At 40.9% G+C, this 22,293-nt stretch overlaps 1 protein-coding gene and 1 long non-coding RNA gene across 2 annotated transcripts in view; one reads left to right on the top strand and one right to left on the bottom strand.

Annotated features, from left to right (window-relative positions):
* LOC125894750 (uncharacterized) overlaps positions 1-22,293 on the bottom strand; it is a 143,966-nt gene that overhangs the window by 87,834 nt on the left and 33,839 nt on the right. The window lies entirely within an intron of this gene.
* Positions 13,322-16,856, top strand: LOC125894748 (cathepsin Z-like). Its single transcript, XM_049586327.1, has 6 exons — positions 13,322-13,493; positions 14,195-14,358; positions 15,614-15,793; positions 15,880-16,030; positions 16,237-16,399; positions 16,546-16,856. The coding sequence occupies exons 1-6, from the start codon at positions 13,336-13,338 to the stop codon at positions 16,669-16,671; spliced, it is 942 nt and encodes a 313-aa protein (XP_049442284.1). The 5' UTR covers positions 13,322-13,335; the 3' UTR covers positions 16,672-16,856.

Raw genomic sequence — 22,293 nt, 5'->3', positions numbered from 1 at the left:
GCAAACATGTCAAGTTTGAAAAATACATACTTTATTTTTTAAGTACAGTGAATTTCCAGCAAATAGCTTTTATTTTGAAGTTTCCTGTTTCCTGCCGTAGAGTGAGTAAGGTAAGGTACAACTTCAATGTCCCAGAGGGGCAATTTGAGATACAGACAGTAGTCATGAGTAACACAAGTATCCAGTACACACACTGTCAGGGATAAATCATGGACATTAAGGGCCAATGCTTGTTAAGAGAAGCAATAACACATGGGACAAAAGATGATCTGTAACGCTTTGTGCTGCATTTAGGGATGACGAAGTATCTCAGAACTCAACATGGAGGGGATGTTGAGAGTTTGAGACGACTGGCTGAGCTTTAGAGGTGAACGTTTTATCATACAGATGCTGAAGGTTATTAAAAGTAACACCAGTGGTCTTGCAGCACAACTTGACCGCTTTTCCAGTGAATAACTGACAGCTACTTGACAGAGCCACAAACTAGCTTTACAACATGGCAAAACACAAGTATGATGCTGAATATATTAAACTGTGTGGACCCTGAACTAATGACTAAGGAGAAATCTGGACTCTGTGGCTGGACCAGTTGGAACCACTGCTCCAAAGTGAGCCTGACTGGTGCCCCTTTAGTCCAAACAGTCCGAAACATTCATGTCTTGTACTAACTACCCATATATGCTAAGTATATATTTCATAGCAAAGCAACTATATTTGCACAGCACCTTTCTACAACAAAGGAATTTAAGTGTTTTACAAGGCATTCAGATTCAGATTCAAATACAAGAAATAAAGACACATTAAAATAGCATTTAAAGGAGTAAAAACAGAAGATTAAAGTGAGCTAAAATACAATAAAAGAAGACAGGAGAATAAAAACTACAGTGCAGCTGCAGTGCAGTACGATGTTAATAAAAGGCAGTGGCAAACAGAAACATCTTTAGCCCTGATTTATACGAACCCAGAGTTAGAGCAGAGCTGCAGTTTTCTGGGAGCTGGTCCAGTTATGTGGTGCAAAGCACTGGTATATAATATGGAAGTGGAATGCACTGTTGGTTTTATCAGTGCAGCATTAACTTTATTCAGAATCATCAAGCTTTACATTCTATCCAGAAATCATTTGGTACAAGCAGATGTCAGTTTTTCTCTTTTCTTTTTTTTTTTTGTGATAGTAATTTATCAGTAAAGGTAATCCAGCATGAGTGAACAGAATAATTTTCAACATGGACGCATCTACACATTCATTAACTTAAAATTAAAATTCGGCACATATTCTCCATGCTTCTTTGCAAGCCTCCAAACACAAATAAGGTCGAGTGTTTCTGGGGATGCCGGGACACATCTGGTGCTGCTGTGAGCTCGCTCTGGTATTTAGCAGATTGTAGCAATGAAGAAATCTTTCGATTAGAACTAGGAAATTGCTTCTGTCAAGACCACTCAACTGAGGGGAGATAGCTCTTGCTTGAATTGGGTCTCAATTTGAAAAAAAAGAGGAGTAATCTAATGTGGCATCTTGATAACATGTATCATGGAAAAGAAAGGAAAGGACATGTCCTGGTGTCAAAGGACTTTGTATTTCTTTTTGCTGAGGACAGACACGCTCCTAATGTATTTAAAGCTGTCAAGAGACCTTTTGTAGTCTCCCTGTTCTGGATCACACAAAGCAAGATCGCCATTAGATAATTCTGATTCACAAAATAAAATCAAAGCTCTCTCAGCTGCACCATTTTGGAAAAAAAACTCTCATTATCAGAGCACAGCGCATGTAGCCTGCACAAGCTCCAATTAGGCTCTCTAAATGTTTAATAAGCACAATCAATGTGCAGAATGAAATCTGCCACATGGGGCTTCAAACTGAGTTGAAGGAACTGTAACTCACTCTGTGGGTTACCTTTACCTTATAGAGAAAAAAAAGCCTTTGTAAAGGACTCAGGCATTCCTTTGGTAACCATTTTAATGGCCAATACCTCCTGGTCAAGAGGTGGTCGCTGAATGGACTAATTCTGCAGGATTAGTCCTCTGTGGTGGTGATCCAGCCAGCCAAACAAATGTGACCTTACGGTGGAGAATCTGTGCATACACAACTATACACTGACTCCATAGGAGGGGGCAGCTCAGTCAAGGGATTAGTGGGAATCAACCATTCAGGCATGGCCCACCGTTTTCAGATTCTTTTTCTTGACTTTCAAAGACTTGTTTGACAAAAACTACATCACAGAAGGGGGGAAACCAGTGGCAACACAAGCGAAATACCAGCCAAATGAGAAGAGAGGAAATTCAAGGTAAGGTAAGCCTATAGACAGGAGAGCTAAGCAAACTCATAACATCCACAGTTAGTGCTCCGGAGATGTGTTTTCAGTCTCCAGGGGCCCAGAAGAGAGTGCTGGGGGATAAAACCACACAGAGGTGGACATGCAAGAGCTGGAATACACAAAACACAGGCTTCACATGTGTCAGGTGACCTTTTGTTCCCAACAGGGCTCAGTTCTGCAGGACTGCACAGCCAAATAAACAGTAAATGTTCCAGAGGATGGCCTAGCCTATGGGCTTAAGTAGCATCTGACAGACGATACTCAAGGAAAGATAATGTAGCTGCATTGTTTCCTGCTCTGTGTCACTGACTAACACAACATGCTGGTGACTCATCCTGTGTCCAGTTCATAAAAGACTCTAGATTGCCTGTGCTAAACACTTTCTGGAAGACAGTTCCCTGGAAAAATCCTCCACCAAACAGGAAGTGGTACCTTTTGTGAAGCCTTGTACATTTTTTTGACAGTAACTAAAATGCTTGCACTTTTTTAAAGGTGCTGGAGCGGAAAAGATGGGGGTAGGGGGTGAATGATTGGACGGAATGAAACAACATTGATTTTGACATCTCCGCCTGGTGCATGAGTGCACACTGTATTTCCCTTCTGCAGGGTTCTGTACAACCCAACAGTGCATACTGCGATTTCCCAGAGCAGCATGCATGGGGAAAAAAAGTGTTTAAACGTAAACAAACCAATCAACCAATCAATAAACACAGCGAGCCTCGAGGCGCTGCTGAGCGACTAATAAACAGAACAACAATGAGGGAGATGGCACAAACACAAAAAGCACCTCTGTCAGAATCTCAAACATTATTAACAGAATATCCACAGGAAGACGTCATGGAGCTGCTCCGACTGTTTGATGGATACGCGGCTCTCTCCAAGTGCGGAGCAGAGACACTACAGCAAAAATTACTGCTTCAGTGGAAATATGATTTTGCATGCTCCCACTTTAAGATTTCTTTCTAAGATACTCATCTGCATTTCCTGACTACTTAATTAGGTACAGTAAATTGCTGAAGCTCTCAGACAGTGCATACCTCCACCAAATCATGCATGGCCTAAATGTCTCATTACAACTCATCCTTACTTCCAGCTCGTCATATACTGACCTTTGTTCAGCGGCCCTATACAATTCAAACCATGACGGTCTAGGTACCCCTTATTACCATTGTGACGTCACTTATTGGTTTTGTGGACTAATAGTTTGAAGCAAGCCATGTCGCCATGTTAGAGTTTTGCAGCCAGAAGGGACCATTCTTGGATAAGAGGGTGGAGCTGTGGAGGAGCAAAGGGTGGATCTGACTGGGAGTCCAAGGACACTATTGGCAGACAGCCTGACTCTCAAAGCGGCCCACCCTCAATTATGCTTAACTTTAAGCCTTAATTAAATGTAAATTCAAATTTTTTGTACCAGGCAGTAAACATGTTTATTTCAGCTGTAAAGTTGGGCTTTTTAACATGGGGGGTCTACGTAGATTGACCCGCTGCTGGAGCTAGCCTCAAGTGTTTCAAGCTCTTCAAGGATCTGCAGTTGGTGGCACTTGCTTTCATACAGTGTCTTTTCAAAAGGGTACCAAAACTCCTTTAACTTTATGTATCAAACTACATGGTCAGGTTTAGGAGATCATGCTTTGGGTTAAAATGACGTTCACATCTGGTTTCACACAGAACATGACCCGCCGTGTCCCCGGTGAAAGTCCTGTGTTTGTTTGATCCATCAATCCACATTGACCTCCTCCCTGCATGAGTTATCTCCCTCTTTATACTATGTCACTTGCTCTGAACTTGTAATATTGCTGCAGATGGGGCATGATCAAGCATCTGTATTTGGTGAGTTGGCAATGAGAGTAGGGTTATTATTCTAATCACAGAAAATGTTTAGAAAGTTTTAATCCATATCTAGATTTGGGCGTGGATCAAAACACACATACTGTAGTGCGAGACAATTATGGTGATTTTGGAAGTAAATTTAAATCCTTCCCGACACTACTACTGTTCATTGTACGAGGATGAATTGTGCAAAATTACTGTGACAAAAAAAAGACAGATCTGATATCTTCGGTGAAGATCTGAATACAAAATTTAGAGGAGTAAAGAAAGAAGCTTTTTTTTTAAAAAAATGTAATATGGCAGAGAATTTGTAGGCAGAACTGCGTGTAGCCTGTACTGAAAGACTGGCCAAGAACAAAATAATAAAAAATCACATTGCATCTACAACTCATATTTGAAGGAGTTATGAGGTAAAAACATAACTTGCCTCACAGATGATCATGTGGTGGTGCTATTGCTTGTGATCTTCACCGCACACTGTGCCATCAACAAATATCACCCAATATCATTTGGGTCGTAATTCCACGCTCTAGATTTTAGTATCCATTTTATATTAATTATTTCAGTCTGACCACATGGATGCATTTGACTTATCATCAGTACCTTAAGTCTTCCTGTCTGCTTAACCCTTCTTATCCCCCCTCACTTCTCCTGAACCACAGGGGCCTTCAACATTATCGGCTTTATGACACGATTGGTAAAGATCACCGAGTTCCCTCTGATCCCCCATTCCCCAGGTTTAAATCCTCTGACCATATTCTAATGCTCTCTCTATTAAAAACCATTTATAACTGCGATGACTGAAATGAACTTAACAAGTCTGTCATCGCTGCAGCTTTGTTAGCATCGGTTGAGCCAATCGAATGTGAAATGGCTTGCTGGGTGACGAAACCCCCGACGGTGAACTTTGAGGCTGAGGGATTTGGCCCGGGTGGACAGGTGGTTCCACTGGAGAGGCAGGAGCTCGGTACAGAGCCTTTGAAATCTCCTCAACTGGAAAATGCGGTGGCTTTTGAGATGACAAGAGGTCCACACTACAGCCATTTAATAGTACTAGTGCAGGGTCTTAAAACCTCACAGACCGTAGGAAGTGCTTTACAGTGAAGAACAAAACTTAATAAAATCCAGAATATAATAGAAAACAAAATAAAATAATTCCAACAATTAAAAGAAGCACCATCAGATAAGAAAAAGCCATAAGATAAAAGTTAGTGACCAAGTACGAAACATTGTGCAACACAATGAAATCAATTCCCTTGTTTCTGAATTAATCAGACAGTTCAAGGATATTTTCAATTAAATTATACAGTACGTCTTTTTCAAGACAATGTCACCTTGAAGTGGGTTAAAATTCACTCAGGCAAATTAAATTATCTTACAATTAATCCTTGTTTTTTTTACTTGAATGATGATGAAACCAGTCAAAAAGTTACACAATCTGTGGTAAACGTCTTAAACTCACTTCAGGCTTTGTTCGGCCCCGCAGTTGTGCCTTTTGTTAAAAAGTGCTGCAGTTGATTTTCAACCACTTAAACAAACTTCTAAAGGAGGTCTGCTGTTTAAATATCCCAAACCTGTGAAATAAATAGTGTAGTAGCAGTAGTAGGTGATTTAAGTGACATGGAGGTTTCCCTTAATGTTGCTTACTCTGTTTTATAATGGCCTTGTAGTTGTGCAAAACACATTCATTAATTAAACTTATTAAAAAGAGTTTTATATCTGCCAGTAAAGAGGTATGAAAGTGTTTGTTTATCAAGGCAAACAAGGCATTAATATCTAACTAGCTCTGTTGTGCTCTGGTCTCTTTGGTGCAACATCAGCTTCTTGTTGTAATGATTCAAACAAGGACTTTTATTATTATTTATTTTTATTATTGGTGTCACCAGCAAAAATTCATATTGTGCATTACTAGTGGTACAGTTAGGGGAAGATAGGGTTAGGAAACTAAAACTCTTGGTTAAGGTTAGAGACAGCAGAGGCCTGTACTATGAAGCGAGGTAACTTCAGGGTGAACTCTGGGTTTTCAGTACTATGAAGCTGGTTCTCTTTTTACTGGGATAAACCACTGTAGTAACTGATGCTGAACAGCTAACCTGCTCTGTAGCAGGTTTACTTCAAGGTTTGTATCACAGCCTGTCAACACCCCAACCTCTGACCAATCAGATCACTGAAGAAAAAAACGTATCCATGGACAAAAGTTGGGAGTTTGAGGTAAAAAAGAGTAGCTTTAATATTGTTACAGGTCAGTGGAATCATTTCATTGTTGCGTGGCTCTATTTCCACTGGTACTCTATTTCCACAAAACTCGTTTGGGGTATCGAAGGATAACAGCTAGCCGGGAATAACAGCTACACCCATATTTTGAAAAGGTAATAAAACTCCGCTAATGCATTTCAAAATGTCAGAACGCCTCGTCCGTTGTAATCCAAGTGCCCTGAAGCCGCGGCACGCAAAATTGACTTGAAAAGACGTAATTTACTCCGATACTCCGAACGAGATTTGTGGATTAAAAAACTACACTGGACTTCTTGTCGGCATGAGGGTCAGTAAGTACTCTCTGTATTTTCATTCTAAAGTGGCCATTTCCTTTAACACATGATTTTAGCAGGATTTTCACTTTTAACTCAGTGACAGTGTTGCTGTTTTTACTCTCTGATTCCATCACTGCAGCTCAAAATAACAAGACACCTGTGTGGTGAGAACTAGGGAAAAAAATATTATCTTATTAGTTAAATAATCCACACTCTGTTAATTGGCTCCCGTTATTATAAATGCAACATTTTTGTACATTTCAGCAGCAGAAACAGTCAGGCGTTACTTTATGGTGTTTCATGTGACATATTCAGAGCAGTTTCATCATCATCTAACTAAAAAGCAAAAAATACTCTATACTAATGTCACTTATAGCTCAGTGATACCTAGTTCCAGTCTCGGCTGGCGGTGAATTTTTCAATAGAATTTTCAATGTTTCAACATTTTCTGTAGTAAGATTAAAGAGTATCGTTTACATCCCACACCACTGGCATGTTCCTGTACCGCAAGTCCCAGACACTCTCAGTACCATTTCATCTCACATCATATGAAGCAGCCTACTTCATTAATGGCTCTGATGATGTCATTCGTAATTAACACCCCCACCTCTTTCACATGAACGCTCTCATGGCTGGATAGGAAAACCCAGAGTTGACTGAACTAGTTGATAACCAGCTTTATTGTACCGGTTATCCAGACGGACAATGTGACGGGTTAGTCAAGCCAGATAACGAAAAGATATCCTGAGTATGTTGAACTGGCTTTGTATTTACAGGCCTCAGGTGAGCCTATATGGATGTTATTCTAATGATACTGGACTGGTAAAGGAATGATTATTTGATATTTTGAATTCATGCCTTAACTAAAACCACTGGAAACAAGCATTTTGGGAGCAAAGGTTACATGTTTATGGAAAATAAAGTTTAACGTAGGTAAACAGACATGTTTCTTTAAATCTGACCTTAAACACAGGGTTGAATCTGTTTCCCTTCTCTATCAATACTGTATGTGAAAAGAATTGATTTGATCTGCCTGTGTAAAGCTGCCCCTGGCTGCTCCTTTGAGTGAACCGTCCAGTTATCTGACATCCACTCCTTCATGACAGCTGACAGGTGAGTGAAGAATACATGTGGGGGAGATGTCATCCTGAGGAAATGTCAGAGAAACTGACCTCTAAGTTTCACTCGGATCAGTGAACACGGATATTATCTACTCCACATGCACACACACGGACATACTTAGCGACAGTTATGTGCTCATGGGCCCATGTGCAGCACACATAATACACTCTCCCGTATACAAATCAATCACCTGGCTGGCGAGTGCACAAATGAAGCCAGTGACGTTAATGAGGAAGGGGACACGCTCATGAAGGCAGCTAACGATGCCAATCATGGAAATATCACACTGATAGCCTCCGTAACAAGCCATCACATCAGTGAATGAGTCACCGATTAAGGTGGATGTGACGTTGGTTTTTTCACACATGTGGAGGACCCACTGATTTAAGCCTAGCAGCCAATCGTGACAAGCAGCAGAACAAAAACACCATGAGCAACACATGGTTATTTACACTCTGACGTTTGTGTTAAAGTGCACTGAAAAAAAATCAACCATGTAGAAGATACTGTCAGGTAAAAGGTCTGTGGATCCAATATCAAATATAGATTTTCAGAAGCAGCCATCTTTTAGTATTCTGGACGCACATACCACATATGAATATCAGCTTAAAGACTCATAATGTTTTGAATCTCATGCAACAGTCATGTTTTATGCATCAAAGGAAAGCTACAGTGCACGGCCAAAAGTATATGGACATCCAATCATTGCATCATTATGCCAGAGTAGACTTAAGGCTCATTTGTACTCCATTAACATACAAAAATATATCTGTTTATTTCAAACCTTGTAACTGTCACTGTCCACATACTTATATGCGTCCTAATGTTGCCATAGATTCATCTACTAGATCAGTGGTTCCCAACTGGTGGGTTGCGGCCGAAAAGAAGGTCACGGGTCCATCCTGAATGGACTGTAAGTGACTCGCAACTATTACAAGTTTGTAAAAGTAAGTACAGTGAATTTCCAGCACCTAGCTTTAATTTTGAAGTGCCACTTGCTGCTGTAGACTGAGTGACTAACAGGTAGCTACTTGACAGAGACAGCTAACTAGCTCAATAACATGGCCAAACGCAGGTATGACCCTTAATGTATTAAACTGTGCGGACCTTAACTAATGACTAAGGATAAATCTGGACCCCGGGGTTAGACCAGTTGGGAACCACTGCACTAGATATCACTAGAGGGCAGAGTCAAACATCTCAGTCAATAACAAACAGTGAAGGAGGCAGCGGTGAAGACCGGGGTAGGTCATTAAATACGTCGCAACATGTGGACAGAGAATTCTTTTCAGTAGTTTAACTCACTACTAATTTTCGAAAATGTCTTTGTTGTTTGCTTCGATTGTGTCTTGCTTAAACTATGCTGCACTACCCCCCAATTTCTGGTGGTACTGCATATTTTATCGGTATCTGTAAGCTTCCAGAAACAAATAGAGGCAACATGAATGAAGAGTATGGATAAAAGGAAACGGCAGCATATCTGCAGTTTCAACATTTCAGTTGAACTAGACAACCACCAACAGAATCAGGTAGATATAGCTGGGAAACAACAACTAATAAAAATAGGATGATCATGTCCAAGGCCAAAACCTTTTGAGAGATAACACATCCAACAAACATCATCTACACATCTCGCTGCTACAGTGCAGCCTCCGCTCTTCTTGTTTCCAGCTTTGCACGAAGGTTTGGATCCGGGCTGCAGGGATTTGTTCCCATTCAGCCACAAAAGCATTAGTGAGGTCCAACGCTGATGTTGGATGATAAGGCCTGGCTCACAGTTGGCGTTCAGAGGTGCTGGAGGGGTTGAGGTCAGGGCTCTGTGCAGAGGAGTCAAGCTCTGCCACAAAGTTGGAAGCACACTGAAATATCAGTGTTTACTGTACCATGAGGATTTCCCTTCACTGGAACTAAAAGGCCCCAACCATGCCCTGGGCCAAGAGTAAAGTGTCCACGTACATCTTGTAGTGTATATCAGATTGAAGGGTAACTTCAGTATTTTTTACAATGTTTTTGTGTGTAATAGGAACAACTGTTTTTGAGTGTTGCAGCTGACAGCCGCAAAACAGGCTGCTCAGTGCAGATGCACCGTCAATGCATGTCCACTAAAAGAGTTTTTGCCACTGACAGGCTCAGATTGTTATTCTAAGTGTCTGACAACACTATGGAAAGGATCCCTACAGATATAGACCTTTTTTTGAAGAGTAAGATCCCTTTTGTTGAACCAGAAATTGCCCCAAAAGGTTACGGGCAAAGCCACCAGACCCCATTTAGATAAACAGTAATTTTAGCGTGTATGGAGCCAGCACATTTTCCACATCTTATTTTGTAAATTAAGGGTTTATTTCAACCAAACCGGAGTTGGTGATTGTTGGAACAGTGGAAAGATGAATCAAGATGATTTCTGTGAGTTTTATGTAGTTTGTGTTGACTTCTGATGAAGTGTGTTTTATGATGATGAAATTACTATTTATTTAAATGGAGTCTGGTGGGTCTGGCAATTTGGGGTTATTTGGTTAAACTAAAAGGATCTTACTCTTTAAAAAGGAGCACTTTTAGTGGACATTGATGGCGTGCACATGCCCTGACGGGTTACGTTGAAGCCTGTTTTGTAGTTGCTGGCTGCAGCCCTCTCATTCAATACTGGACCAATTTCAGTTCCCATTAGTCACACAAAAACATGAGGATAGAGTCCAAGTTGAAAAATACCAAAGTTCCCCTTTCAGTTGTACTCTATCATGATGAAAAGACATTCATCTTTTATGATAGTTGGTGAGTAACCTGATTCATGATAACTGAGAGGGTTTCACTGTAACTAAGAAGACACAGAGAGAAAGAAAAAGAAATATGAAAAACATACATTTATGTGCGAGAAGAAAGAAAAAAATGCTAATTGGAAAAGAGTCAAACTTATTTGCATTGCTGGCTCCGGTTTCCAGCTCACTGGCAGCCTTAAATATCATTTACCATCCTCCAGCTGATTGCAAATCTGGGATCTGGTTTCCTTTCTATATCTAAATATTAATAGTCTCCATTACACGAAAATTACTTTCATCTCCGACTCACATGGAGGGATTAGATTTTAATCAGCGCATTAAATATGGCTTTCTATTCCTGCAGATGGGAGAGGATGGCAGGCAGTCAATTAGTATCATGCTCTGTTTGCAGTCTCACAGTGAAGCCTGATAAAGTCTTTGTTATCACAGAGGCTGTAAGAGCATAAACAAAAAGACGAAGAAGAGAAATGTGGGAATGAGGCGACATAATGATGAGCTTCTGTCAAGGATCCATGCATCAATAAAACTTTGAAAACAGCTTTCAAAAAGATATATATTTTTTCTGAATTAACAGACTTCAATTCTCGACCAAAAAACTGCACTGAGCGTTTTTGTTTACTCGAAAGATTTAAACTGGTTGTGTATCTGAAGTTCAATCTTGAAATCACAGCTACTCCAAAATATGAATGTTTTCAGAATGATACTGAATTAAAGTCAATCCATTGTACTTTTGACCTCCATAAATGTGCTGGTAATCAAAGCAGTATTATGGCCAAGAAAAATGCACAGACTGCTTTTCTTAAAGGTCCTTTGTGGGGGATATTGACAGATATGGAATATAATACAAGTATGTTTTCTTAAGTGTATAATGGTCTGAAAATAAAGAGCCGCTGTGTTTTCATTACCTTAGAATGAGCTCTTTATATCTACATAGTGAGCAGGTCCTTGTCCATGGAGATCACCATGTTGCACCGCCGTGTTTCTGCAGAACGGATAAACCAAACACTGGCTCTAGATAGGGCCATTCATGTTCTCATGTCACGATGAATAGCATCAGAAAAAAAGGGATTTTTTTTTATGGTGAAACTGCTTCCTTCTGTGTTTTTACCATTTTAAATCACCGGGTCCATTTGTTTAAGAAAGTAAGAGACCTCTGCAGATTATTCAGCTCCCGGTTAAAACTTCCTAAATGTTCGGATCTTAAGTCATCTGATAAAAAAGGTGAGCACAGATTAGCTGGTGCTGGACTAGCGGCTTGTCTCTGACATGCCTATAGCAGAAGAAACACTGGTTTGTAATGTAAAACTGCTTTATTCAGTGTTTTTATCGGTTAAAATCACCAGGTCCATTTGTTTTGGAGAGGAAGAGACCTCTGCAGACAGTTTGGCTCCCAGTTAAAACTTCCTAAATGTTTGGATCTTAACTTATGAGAGAAAAAAGGTGAGCACAGATTAGCTGGTGCTGGACTAGGAGCCTGTGTCTGACATGCCTATAGCATAGAAGAAACACTGGTTTGTAATGTAAAACTACTTTATTCAGTGTTTTTACCTGTGAAAATCACCAGGTCCATTTGTTTTGGAGAGAAAGAGACCTGTGCGGGCAATTCGGCTACCGGTAGAAACCTCCTGAACACTGAAGGATTCTACAAGAAGAAGATATATTATATTAATCCGGAAGGAAATTCAATTTTTTTGCCCTCTTGTCACATAAACACAGGCCGAAATTAAATGGAGAGATGTCAGAGTGAGGGGGCTGCCTTGGACATGCGCCCCAAACAGTTTTGAGGTTCAGTCCCTTGCTCAAGGGCACCTCAGCAGTGTCCAGGAGGCAAACTGGCACCTCTGCAGCAACCAGTCTACACTCCATATTTGATGTGGACGGGGACTTAAGGTGGCAACCCTCCAGTTCCCAACCCAAGTCCCTATGGACTGAGCTGCTGCCGTGCCTGTTTGCAATCCCCCTAAATCTTACACTGCTCCTTTAAAAATATATCAGTGGCCAAAATGTGTTCACTTTGCCCCACTTCACTTCATTTTTTAAGGGAAAATTACCTTGCAGCAGTCATTAAAACACATAGACATTAAAATGCAAACAGGTAATCATGACCCAAAACAGAGAGCGCATCATCAAACACAAATCAACTGAAAATCAAATTCTAATTAAAAGCTTTGCAGACTGAAAAACATAAAACTGCTGGGCACAGTTTATTTTTTTATCTGTTGCTTTTTTCTTACTAAAGGCAGTTGTCTTAAACTGTAACTCTTCCCTTAAAGAACGGTTTGATTGTCTGTACCTGAATTTGTGTAGCATCTGTTGCTTAAGATGAGTTTCCACACTATCTTGCCCTTTTATACATTTTAAAGAACATCATGCAACATCATTAAAAGTTCAATCAAGAGACTACTATATTCAAGAGGTTAAATATCCTATTACATTCCTGAATAACACTTTATTTCAGATCCATTTATTTCACAAAGCTTGAGAACGTCACTGAGAACACTTTATTGTCTCTCAGCATGAACTATTGCGAGGCAACTTTGGGCTACAAGACGAGTCAATTAAATGCCGAATCAAAAGTAAAGTACCAAGCTATTAGTCAGCCAGCATGAGCTTCCCAGCTAATCTGACCCTGACAGAATGTGTTCATTCACTGAATCAGAGTAAATCCCAGGTGAGATCAATGACGCCTGATTAGCTTGGTGACTCACAGCAGGTTTGCTCTCTCTGTTGGTCGGCAGGTGAGGATATTTTTACCAGACCACAGCAATGTTTAGTTTGTTGTTTGGTGCTCTGTGGCTCAACATGTCTCAGTTTGTCATTTTTATTCTTATGCTCATGACACTTGCTGTTTCCACAAGACATTTTTTTAAGGAGAGGCAAAGTTGTTATCAGCCAGTGCTGAGGAAACCTGGTTTTGGGGTGAAGTGAGTTTTGAGTTTTTGGCTGTTTGTGTCTTCTTATAAACTTAATACATGTAGTTTGCTGTGAGGTCTGTTGGGGTGTAAAGGAGTTAAAACTATGAACCAAAAGCCTCTATCTGAAAACATTTTTTATGGTTTTAACTTTTTAGATTAGGTGTTCTGATGAGAATAAATCTGACTTTTAACTACTTTAAACTAATTTTAAAAGTTTTCCAATGCAATTCTTTCCCTTAACTGCACCTCAAAGGCTGTAATTATTTTGGGTAACAGATGGTTGAGGTTAAATTTTGCCAGTTAAGATTCCTGGTCTGGTACACAGAAATTGGTATATCTAGGAAGCTCAACTTTGCACAATTGATTTCAAGGTCAAAGCAATAAAACACGTCAAGTTCTTGGCTTAATTCAGTGTTTAATCTCTGCAGTTTGCACACTGCCTCAATCACTGATGGCATTAAGATATTTTATGAGCTGGGATAAATTCTACCTTTAACTGAAACATGCATACTTCACCAAATTCCTCAGTCTCTACTGATTTGTGATGAGGCTTGTCAAAGCACAGTGCACATACCTGCCTGTGTTTTTCTTTACTTGCCTCACCATAATCTTCTGAGGTTCAAAAACCGACAGGGAGACAGCGCCATGTGAACCGTCTGCCCTTAAATCTCATTGCTTGTAAAATGACTTCTGTCCTCTGTCTCTCACAGAACCGCACCTCGTCCTCATGAACTGCTGAACCTCGCTGAGCTGCCAAAGTCCTGGGACTGGAGGAACGTGGATGGCATCAACTACGCCTCTATAACTCGTAATCAGCACATCCCTCAATACTGCGGCTCCTGCTGGGCTCATGGCAGCACCAGTGCGATGGCAGGTTAGATTTCTGTTTTTTTGTGTCTGTTACAGCTGTGTTGAGTCAAATTGTAAACATTTTCCAACTTGCCTACTGACTATTTATCAGCAAAGCAAAGAGTGTAGTTAAATCCTTAGCAACATTTCAGAAATGGCACTCCAAATTACTCCAGATAATCCTCAAACTGTCCTGTCTTTAAAGGAGTAAAGCAGTTCTAAATAAAAATGCTCATGTGTCAAGTGTCGAGGCTTGTTTACAACTCTCGGCACCACAGATGAATTCCATTCACCTTCACTGAAATTTCAGATCGAAACCTCTAAATCATGTGACGGAAAAGTTAAAGGTTTGGGAACTGCTCTTATTGCTTTTGCCAACAGTTGGATGGGAATGTTAATACAACTCATGTCTGCATGATAAATATGAAGCTAAGGTTGGCAAGCAATTAGCTTGGCATAAAGCCAGGTTTAAAACCTACCAGTAGCTTTGAACTCAAACACACACACATTTAATTTGTTTAATTGGCACAAAAACAAATGTATTCTGGCTCCCTACATTTTGTGTGTAATTTGGGTGACCAAAAACTTGTACTTGACCTGTACACACTGACATGTACTATGGCTAAAGCTACTTGTTTCTACATGCCTGGACCGAACGTCCCTATATTATTTAAGAAATGCCTACCCACAAAATTCATGAGGAAACCTTTATTTTCCATGCATACTTTCACAGTAAAAGAGTGAAATGGGGCCACATTCAACAATAGCAAAACTATATCAAATCCTTTACTTACAAACTCTCAAACCTCGTGCAGTATGATCCAAGTGAAACTCATCTTTGCTTTCACTTTTAGACATACATGAGATTTGGATCATACTGCACGAGTTGGGTTTGTAAACAGATGTTCTGCTATTAAACGTGGTCCCCGTTTATGTCAATGAATCAGCAAAATCTACCATTTTTGGATTCTTCGTTCTGTGTAGGCATGCAATAAAACGGATTCTTCAAAAAGTCATGGTAACATGGCATGAGTGACTGAAAAATAAAGTTAGTTCTGGTGCACCATCTATCATGTGTTGACATTTATCTAAAGTTGGAGCTTGCCCATTTGGACATGGCACCATGAGGGGAGATCTGACTATTTTCTCAAGAATGGTATGCAAATAAAATCTTGTGACAAAATAACAGATGGGATCTTAAGTGACACTAAATCACTTTAGCTGAGCTTTTCCAAAACAAATATTGTATTTGTGGGGAATCTTCTCTTTGGCTTGTGTAGATCGTATCAACATCAGGCGGAAGGGAGTGTGGCCATCTGCTTATCTGTCCGTTCAACACGTGATCAACTGTGCTGACTCCGGCACCTGTCATGGAGGGGACCATGGAGGGGTATGGGAGTATGCCCACTTTAATGGCATCCCTGACGAGACCTGCAACAACTATCAGGCAATTGACCAGAGTAAGAACTGAGCAGTAGTGTGCATTTAGTGTTTCATTCTGTTTTCATGCATGAGTGTTTGAGATTTTCATCTTGTCTTCCCTCAGAATGCAATCCATTCAATGCATGTGGGACTTGCATGACTTTTGGGGAGTGCTTCACTGTGCAGAATTACACTTTATGGAAAGTAGGGGACTATGGAGCCATCAGCGGAAGGGAAAACATGATGGCAGAAATCTACGCAAGAGGGCCAATCAGGTGGAGCTGAAATTTTGTTTTCTTTAATGGCTTTTGCAGAGTTGCCTGAATTCTGCATTTGAAATGTTCTCGGTTTTTAAAATTTCCCTACAGTATTGAGTTTGAGGATGGCTAATCACTTCTAATTTTCTACCAGCAATGGCCATAAATGCCAAATCACTTTCCTCTCTCCTAAAATCAAGTTAATTGAATCCCTCTCCCCTCAGCTGTGGAATCATGGCCACAGAGAAACTCGACGCATACACTGGGGGTCCGTACTGGGAGTACGTTGAGACACCATCCATCAACCACATTGTGTCAGTGGCAGGCTGGGTGGTAGAAAATGGCACTGAATACTGGATTGTGCGCAACTCCTGGGGAGAGCCATGGGTGAGTCATCACATAGTAATAGCCTCAGTTTTTGAGTGGTTTAGTAGCTTTTTAAACTTGGCATTTAAAAACCGGATGTCAGGATGAAATGCAGTGGCCATCCTTGATCTAATATCCAAGTGACCTTGAGATTTTTCTCCCTGTAGGGTGAGAAGGGCTGGCTCAAGATTGTTACAAGCGCCTTCAAAGGAGGAAGTGGGAACAAGTACAATCTTGCTTTGGAGAAAGACTGCATGTATGGAGATGTGATTGTACCCTCATCCTACCTGTAGAAGTCAAGTAGACAGAATTGTACATAAATCCTGATTGCTAACTGTCTTTGCATGTATTCTACAACTGAAATAACAATGCACATTTGGCTCAGAGTGTCATGGTCAGTGATTGTTGAAATTGTAGAAAGGATGGCTGAGGAGATGCCCACAAACCAATGTGCAGCCCTAAGACTTTACAGTGACTGTTCAAGGCAGTGAAATAAAATTACTACAAACTCTCTAGTGACTTTGTGTTGTGCAGGATCCATTACAACAGTAGCATATTGTGAGTAATGCTCATACAGAAAGTATTACAAGTTGTTTTTTAAAACATTTGGAACTACTTCTAAAGGGGTGCTCAAGCAGTCTATTGCTCTTCATAAAGTTGAGGTACTCAAAGTGATCAAAATCAAAGCTACTGAAAGATCTCAAGTAGGGCTCAAGATGTCCATAATGCAAATTAACATCCTTCATCAAGCCCTTGTATCCCAAATGACTACTTCTTTCATACACCACATCTCAGTTCTTAAGGCTCATTTATGCTCAACGTTAAATATGGATCCGGATACGGACGGAGCCTTCTGTCTGTGCTCTGCGTTCATTTCGTCCGTATTTGTGCATGTTTCCATAAAGCTCACGGATACGGGCCAAACGGAGCAGTACCACCGGGAACCGTGGGGGCAGTGTTGCTGTCACTACCCGATACGTAGCTCTAGTGAGACAAGAAGAAATAACAATTCAATTTCTCTCATCGGCAGTACTAGAGAAAAGAATTGTCCGTCCGTCCTCCAGTCGCGATGTATTTAACGGCCTCACCAACCACCACCTCCTACAACGCTGCCTCTGTTTTTGTCTTTTATGCAAGAGGTACATTATTAATATCTCCTCCACAGTCGCCATGTTTGTTTTTGAGTTTGTTGTTGTCATAAACTTTTGACGCTGGGCTGCCTCCTGGTGGATATATTGATTAACATCCATGCCAACGTAAAGGGCGCATGGAAGTATGTAGGCAGAGATGGTAACATCGTTTGAAACGGACGTATACATTTTCGTACGTAAAGGGAGCATAAATGAGCCCTTAATGGCAGGTTCTGAATCATTTCAGCCCCAAGCTGGGCTAACCCTTATGACACTTGGGGTTACTTATTCAAACTTGGGAAAGCCTCAAAGCCACAGAAGACATGTTTGTTCACATGCTGACTAGGACCAAATCCCAATGTCCCCCTCTAAGTTCTTAGTCCCTGAACCCTCAGGGACTTCACTGACATCCCCTACTAAATGTTTTGAGTGCGAGGATGTTGCAGGGGCTCAAAATGGTATAGATAGGAATCAGATGGCACTTTATATGACTACCTATCATGTTAACCTTGACAATGCCAATGTGGTGCACAATTGTAGGTTTGGGACTGTTTTTACTGTCTTCAGGGGTCAGTCCCTAATTTAACGTCTTCGAGACCTTTGCCTTCTAGAGTAGAAAATGTAATTCTCAATTTACTGGTTTGTCAAAATTGCATCTTCATAAAATTTCTTTTGATTTTGCTTAAACCAGGTATTTAATATAGCCATACTTGCAGTCCTCTGTTTATTTTCATAGACCATCTTTGTATCCTTAATGTAGTGTTTCAGTGTAAATTTAATATGCTAGCATAAACACCCATAGGCCAGTCTGCCCAAAAACCAAATGCCCCCGGGCTTCCTCTGGTAACAAGTGTTTTATTGTCACACTACTATAAATTGTGTAATTCCCACAGGCAAAGTCTGCAGAAATGCAGACGTATGGAAAGTGTGCAAACAGGGGGGAAATGCCTGCAGGTGAGCCCTCAATGCAGGTGAAGCTTTGACAGTGGGACAGTTCTAGGCCTTCACACACTTTGTGGGTGAGCACCTAAAGGTCCATAAGTGTGGCATATGGGATTGGGCCTAGTACTTCTCTTGGGGTTTAGTTTAAAAATTACAACACCAGTTCCCCTTTAAAGTCATATAGTTACCAATAAGGTACTGCCTTGAAGACCTTTCGTTTCAATACATTTAGTACCCTTCATGTGACTTCAAGCATTCAGTTGTGTAAAATGCCACCTAACAATACAGGTGTATAGTTTGGCTATACTCGACAGCATCTCGGCAAGCTGAGCTACCGACTACAGCAAAAATATGCAATACTTGACTTCACCACACCACAGACTGTATGTAGCTGCTGCGGTAGTAAGCCAATCATACGTCGCATATATTGAAGAATGCTTGCAAGTGATTGGCTGCAAGCAAAACGGAATAGTCCGTTTTTCTAAATCTGGGTATAACCTGGCTCCCCCCGACCTGTTTGAGCTCCTCCATCAGCACACTCCCTCCTGCACTCTTAGGTGTGCTGATGCAAACCTCCTGTCCCCCGCCACCAGGACTTACCACTGAACCTGGGGGGACAGGACCTTTTCTGTTGCTGCCCCCACCCTCTTGAACTCACTCCCTAAATACATCAGAGACTCCCCCTCATAACTGCCTACAACCTCTAAAATCAGTGGGTTGTTTTTTATTGCTTTTCTTTGTAAAGCATCTTTGAGTATCCTGAAAAGTGCTACATAAATCCAATGTATTATAATTAAGGATCAAATGTCTCGTTTAACTGGAGAAGTCTTGACACTACCTGTCACTGGCTTATTTCAGTCAATGCATTAAGGTTATTGAGTAACAATACCCTGCCTTACTCCTCATGACCAGTTAAATTAAAATGCATGTGTATAATTGGCAGAGTTCCCCCAAAATGAGAGAACTGTGGTTGGGTGGGGGGGTCGGTGTTGAATCATTTTTGGAAAAAGACAGAGCTGGAGCTAAAGGAGGTCACTCACAATGTTTGTCGCAACTGGGGTGTTCATTTGAAGTTAGGTGGTGTGTGGGGCTCACGACTGACTACATTTTGGGGTGAACAATTCCTCAAGGCTTGCTACACCTGAGACCATGTGCCCCAAAAACCTGCATTTAGAAACTACTGCCCTGCACACACTGAAAGGCACTCAGCTCCTGGTATTTGCTGAAAAGTTGTGAAATTAACTTCAGCTCTCCGGGGCCAACGTGTACAAATTTGCTCTGGAGGTACTTCTGCATGTAGATTGATTCAACAAGGTCAAGTTGTAAGGGGGAGTAAATACAGAATTGTCAAGGCTTCAGAGCTCTACACTGACGGCTATTGTTCCCTGAGAGTGTTATGAGTGACACACAACAGCTCTTCTGTCGTTACCTTCAGACTGCAGGTCGCAGGACGACTAAACCGAGTCGGTCTCTTTCAAAAGCCAGATGACATTTGTTTGTTCTACATCTCTGAGCTTGATAAACAGACCCACCTCCCTTATTGACTGACATGCTTTATTAGTTTCAATTCTGTCATGCTTCTGGAGTAACATTCACTTTAATCACCAGTTATCTACAGTGGCACACACAACGGCACAATGACATCCTCTGAGTTTATGTGCAATTACAAAGAGCCCATTTTCTTGCTGTTCAGCTGGGGAACAAAAGAAAACGCAGCACTTAGATATTTGGTTCAGGGGACGCGACAATAATAAAAATGCATAAACACAAGCTGCTGTGCTTTGCTGCTGATATGGAAATGCTTCCCATTAACTGCAGTTTCCATTCAGCATCTCTGGGGAGAACAAAGGATAATCAAACCTTATGCAGCGCTGTTAACTTCGAGCCTCCAAAACCAAGGCGGACCTTAAGCCTATAAAGCTGTGGCGTGTCCAAGTAGAGGCCCACTGTGAAAACAAATATTGAACATAATTTGGTTGCTCAATATTACGCGATGGAGCCCCCACCCTCGAGCAATCTTTCACGTGAAATCAAATTTGCGCTCTGATTAAATTTCCTGCATGTTTTCTCATTTGCATAATCACAAACAGAGCTTCTAATGGCTGTGAATGAAAACACATGGTAATCTTTGGGTCTGGGGCTCAAAATGAAAGAGCCGTCTTTCTGGTGTGACAAAAAAAAAAAAAAAATAGGATATGAAAAATGCAGGTTGGAAATGCACATGAACCATTTTCATACTGAGTGATTCAGCATTCATCTTCATTATAGCAATCGATATGGCAAAATGGATTTTTCAGCAATTCCTGCAAACCCATTATGTATTGTTTCATGATCAATATGTAGCTCTGTAAACACGGAGATGGAGGGGGTGGCTGTTGTATGAAAAGAGTAATACTGCGGCCCTTTGGTGGTGCCGAGGCCTGGATTATCAGCTTAAATAGAGTTGGGGGGAATATCCACTTCTAAAGTATCTTTGAGCAAGGCATTGTAATGATTTATCCATGGCAGCTGCCTCTAGCAGCGGTGTAGGAATATGCAGAAAGCTTCCTTGTGTGTGCGCTTTGTGTAATCCTTCCCAATGCATTCGCCTCTGCAAGGCCACTGCTCAAACTTGCCTCATGAAATAAGCAACAGAGAATGAAGGATAACCAGACAGCCGCAGAAACACATTCTAGTATTTCACATGAAAATGTGCTCTCTGATCGAGCCAAAGAGGTTACAGACACCGTATCTGATGACAATGACTCAAAACATGCCCAGATGATACATTTAAATTATTAGTAGCAGTATAAGTAGATGCAATATAAAGGATCAGATTTTTTCATGCATTCCACAATACCATCAATCATTCATTTATCGTGTCAAATATGAATTGAGCAGAGTCTGCACCCCAAATGCGACAAAATCTCATGTTTGCCAAAAACACAAGGCCTGGATCACAGCACAGAATGTGTTGATTATAATCATAATGCATGAAGCAGATTAGCTCCACGGGATGGTATAAATCACACATTATCATACCCCTAACTTCAGCAAAAGGCACGTCTGGGCTGATTTGCATTGCATAATACATCTTGAGCACAAAAATTGTAAATGAAAGTCTCACGCTGCTAATGAGCCCACGCAGGAAATATGATCTGGTCATTAAAAACAAAGTGTCTTCCTCAGCCAGCCACCACTTTTCCTGATGATCTGTGTTTTTCCCCCTGTCTAGCAAATATAAAAAAAAAAAAAACACTTACACAACTATCACTTAGTCAGTGTGATTCCTAAATCGATTTACAGGCCAAAGCCGCCCCGCTGATGTTATGCATCATTCCACTGCTAATCTCACTTCCTTGTCCAATATACTCGTGCAACCTCGAGCCAGCCGCAGAATTAGCTTTAGTTAATGGATGAGTATTAATCCCTCTTAGTCACAACAAAATTAAGAAATAATATGGCCATGAATATTTCAGTTGCACTGCAGCAACACAGGAATCTGCTCTCACAATCTGCCCTGGCTTGCAAAAAAAGAATTGGCGATTACATACATTATTAATGCTTCATCATAAAATTCATATTTTGCACCAGCTGAATGGAGGCTCTGGAGTGGAAATCCAATGAGCAGTCAATACTATTTCAAACTAACTTGCTGAACACACAGAACAGAGAGAAATGGCCTCTAAAAACATCGCAGCTCATTGAACCGTGCTTTTGTTCTGCTTTTATCACTCTTGTCTCCGAAGGTAGCGCATTCTTATTAGATCCCTTAAAAATAGATGTGAACCTTCCAAGTCAGTGAGTTCTTGCAGCCTCCCCCTGGAAGTTTTAATTAGAACACCAGTCACTCGTGTTATCATT

This window comes from Epinephelus fuscoguttatus, linkage group LG9, assembly GCF_011397635.1.
Source record: "Epinephelus fuscoguttatus linkage group LG9, E.fuscoguttatus.final_Chr_v1".
In the NCBI taxonomy this organism is placed as follows: Eukaryota; Metazoa; Chordata; class Actinopteri; order Perciformes; family Serranidae; genus Epinephelus; species Epinephelus fuscoguttatus.
The sequence above is the reverse complement of the archived record's forward strand: the minus strand, read 5'-3'. Positions and strand labels throughout refer to the sequence as shown.

Excerpts from the sequence above, each read along its gene's own strand:
- LOC125894748 (XM_049586327.1), top strand. The coding sequence starts at position 13,336 with ATGTTTAGTTTGTTGTTTGGTGCTCTGTGGCTCAACATGTCTCAGTTT. Across the intron at positions 16,031-16,236 it reads TACGCAAGAGGGCCAATCAG|CTGTGGAATCATGGCCACAG; the intron begins GTGGAGCTGAAA and ends CTCTCCCCTCAG. Across the intron at positions 16,400-16,545 it reads ACTCCTGGGGAGAGCCATGG|GGTGAGAAGGGCTGGCTCAA; the intron begins GTGAGTCATCAC and ends TTCTCCCTGTAG.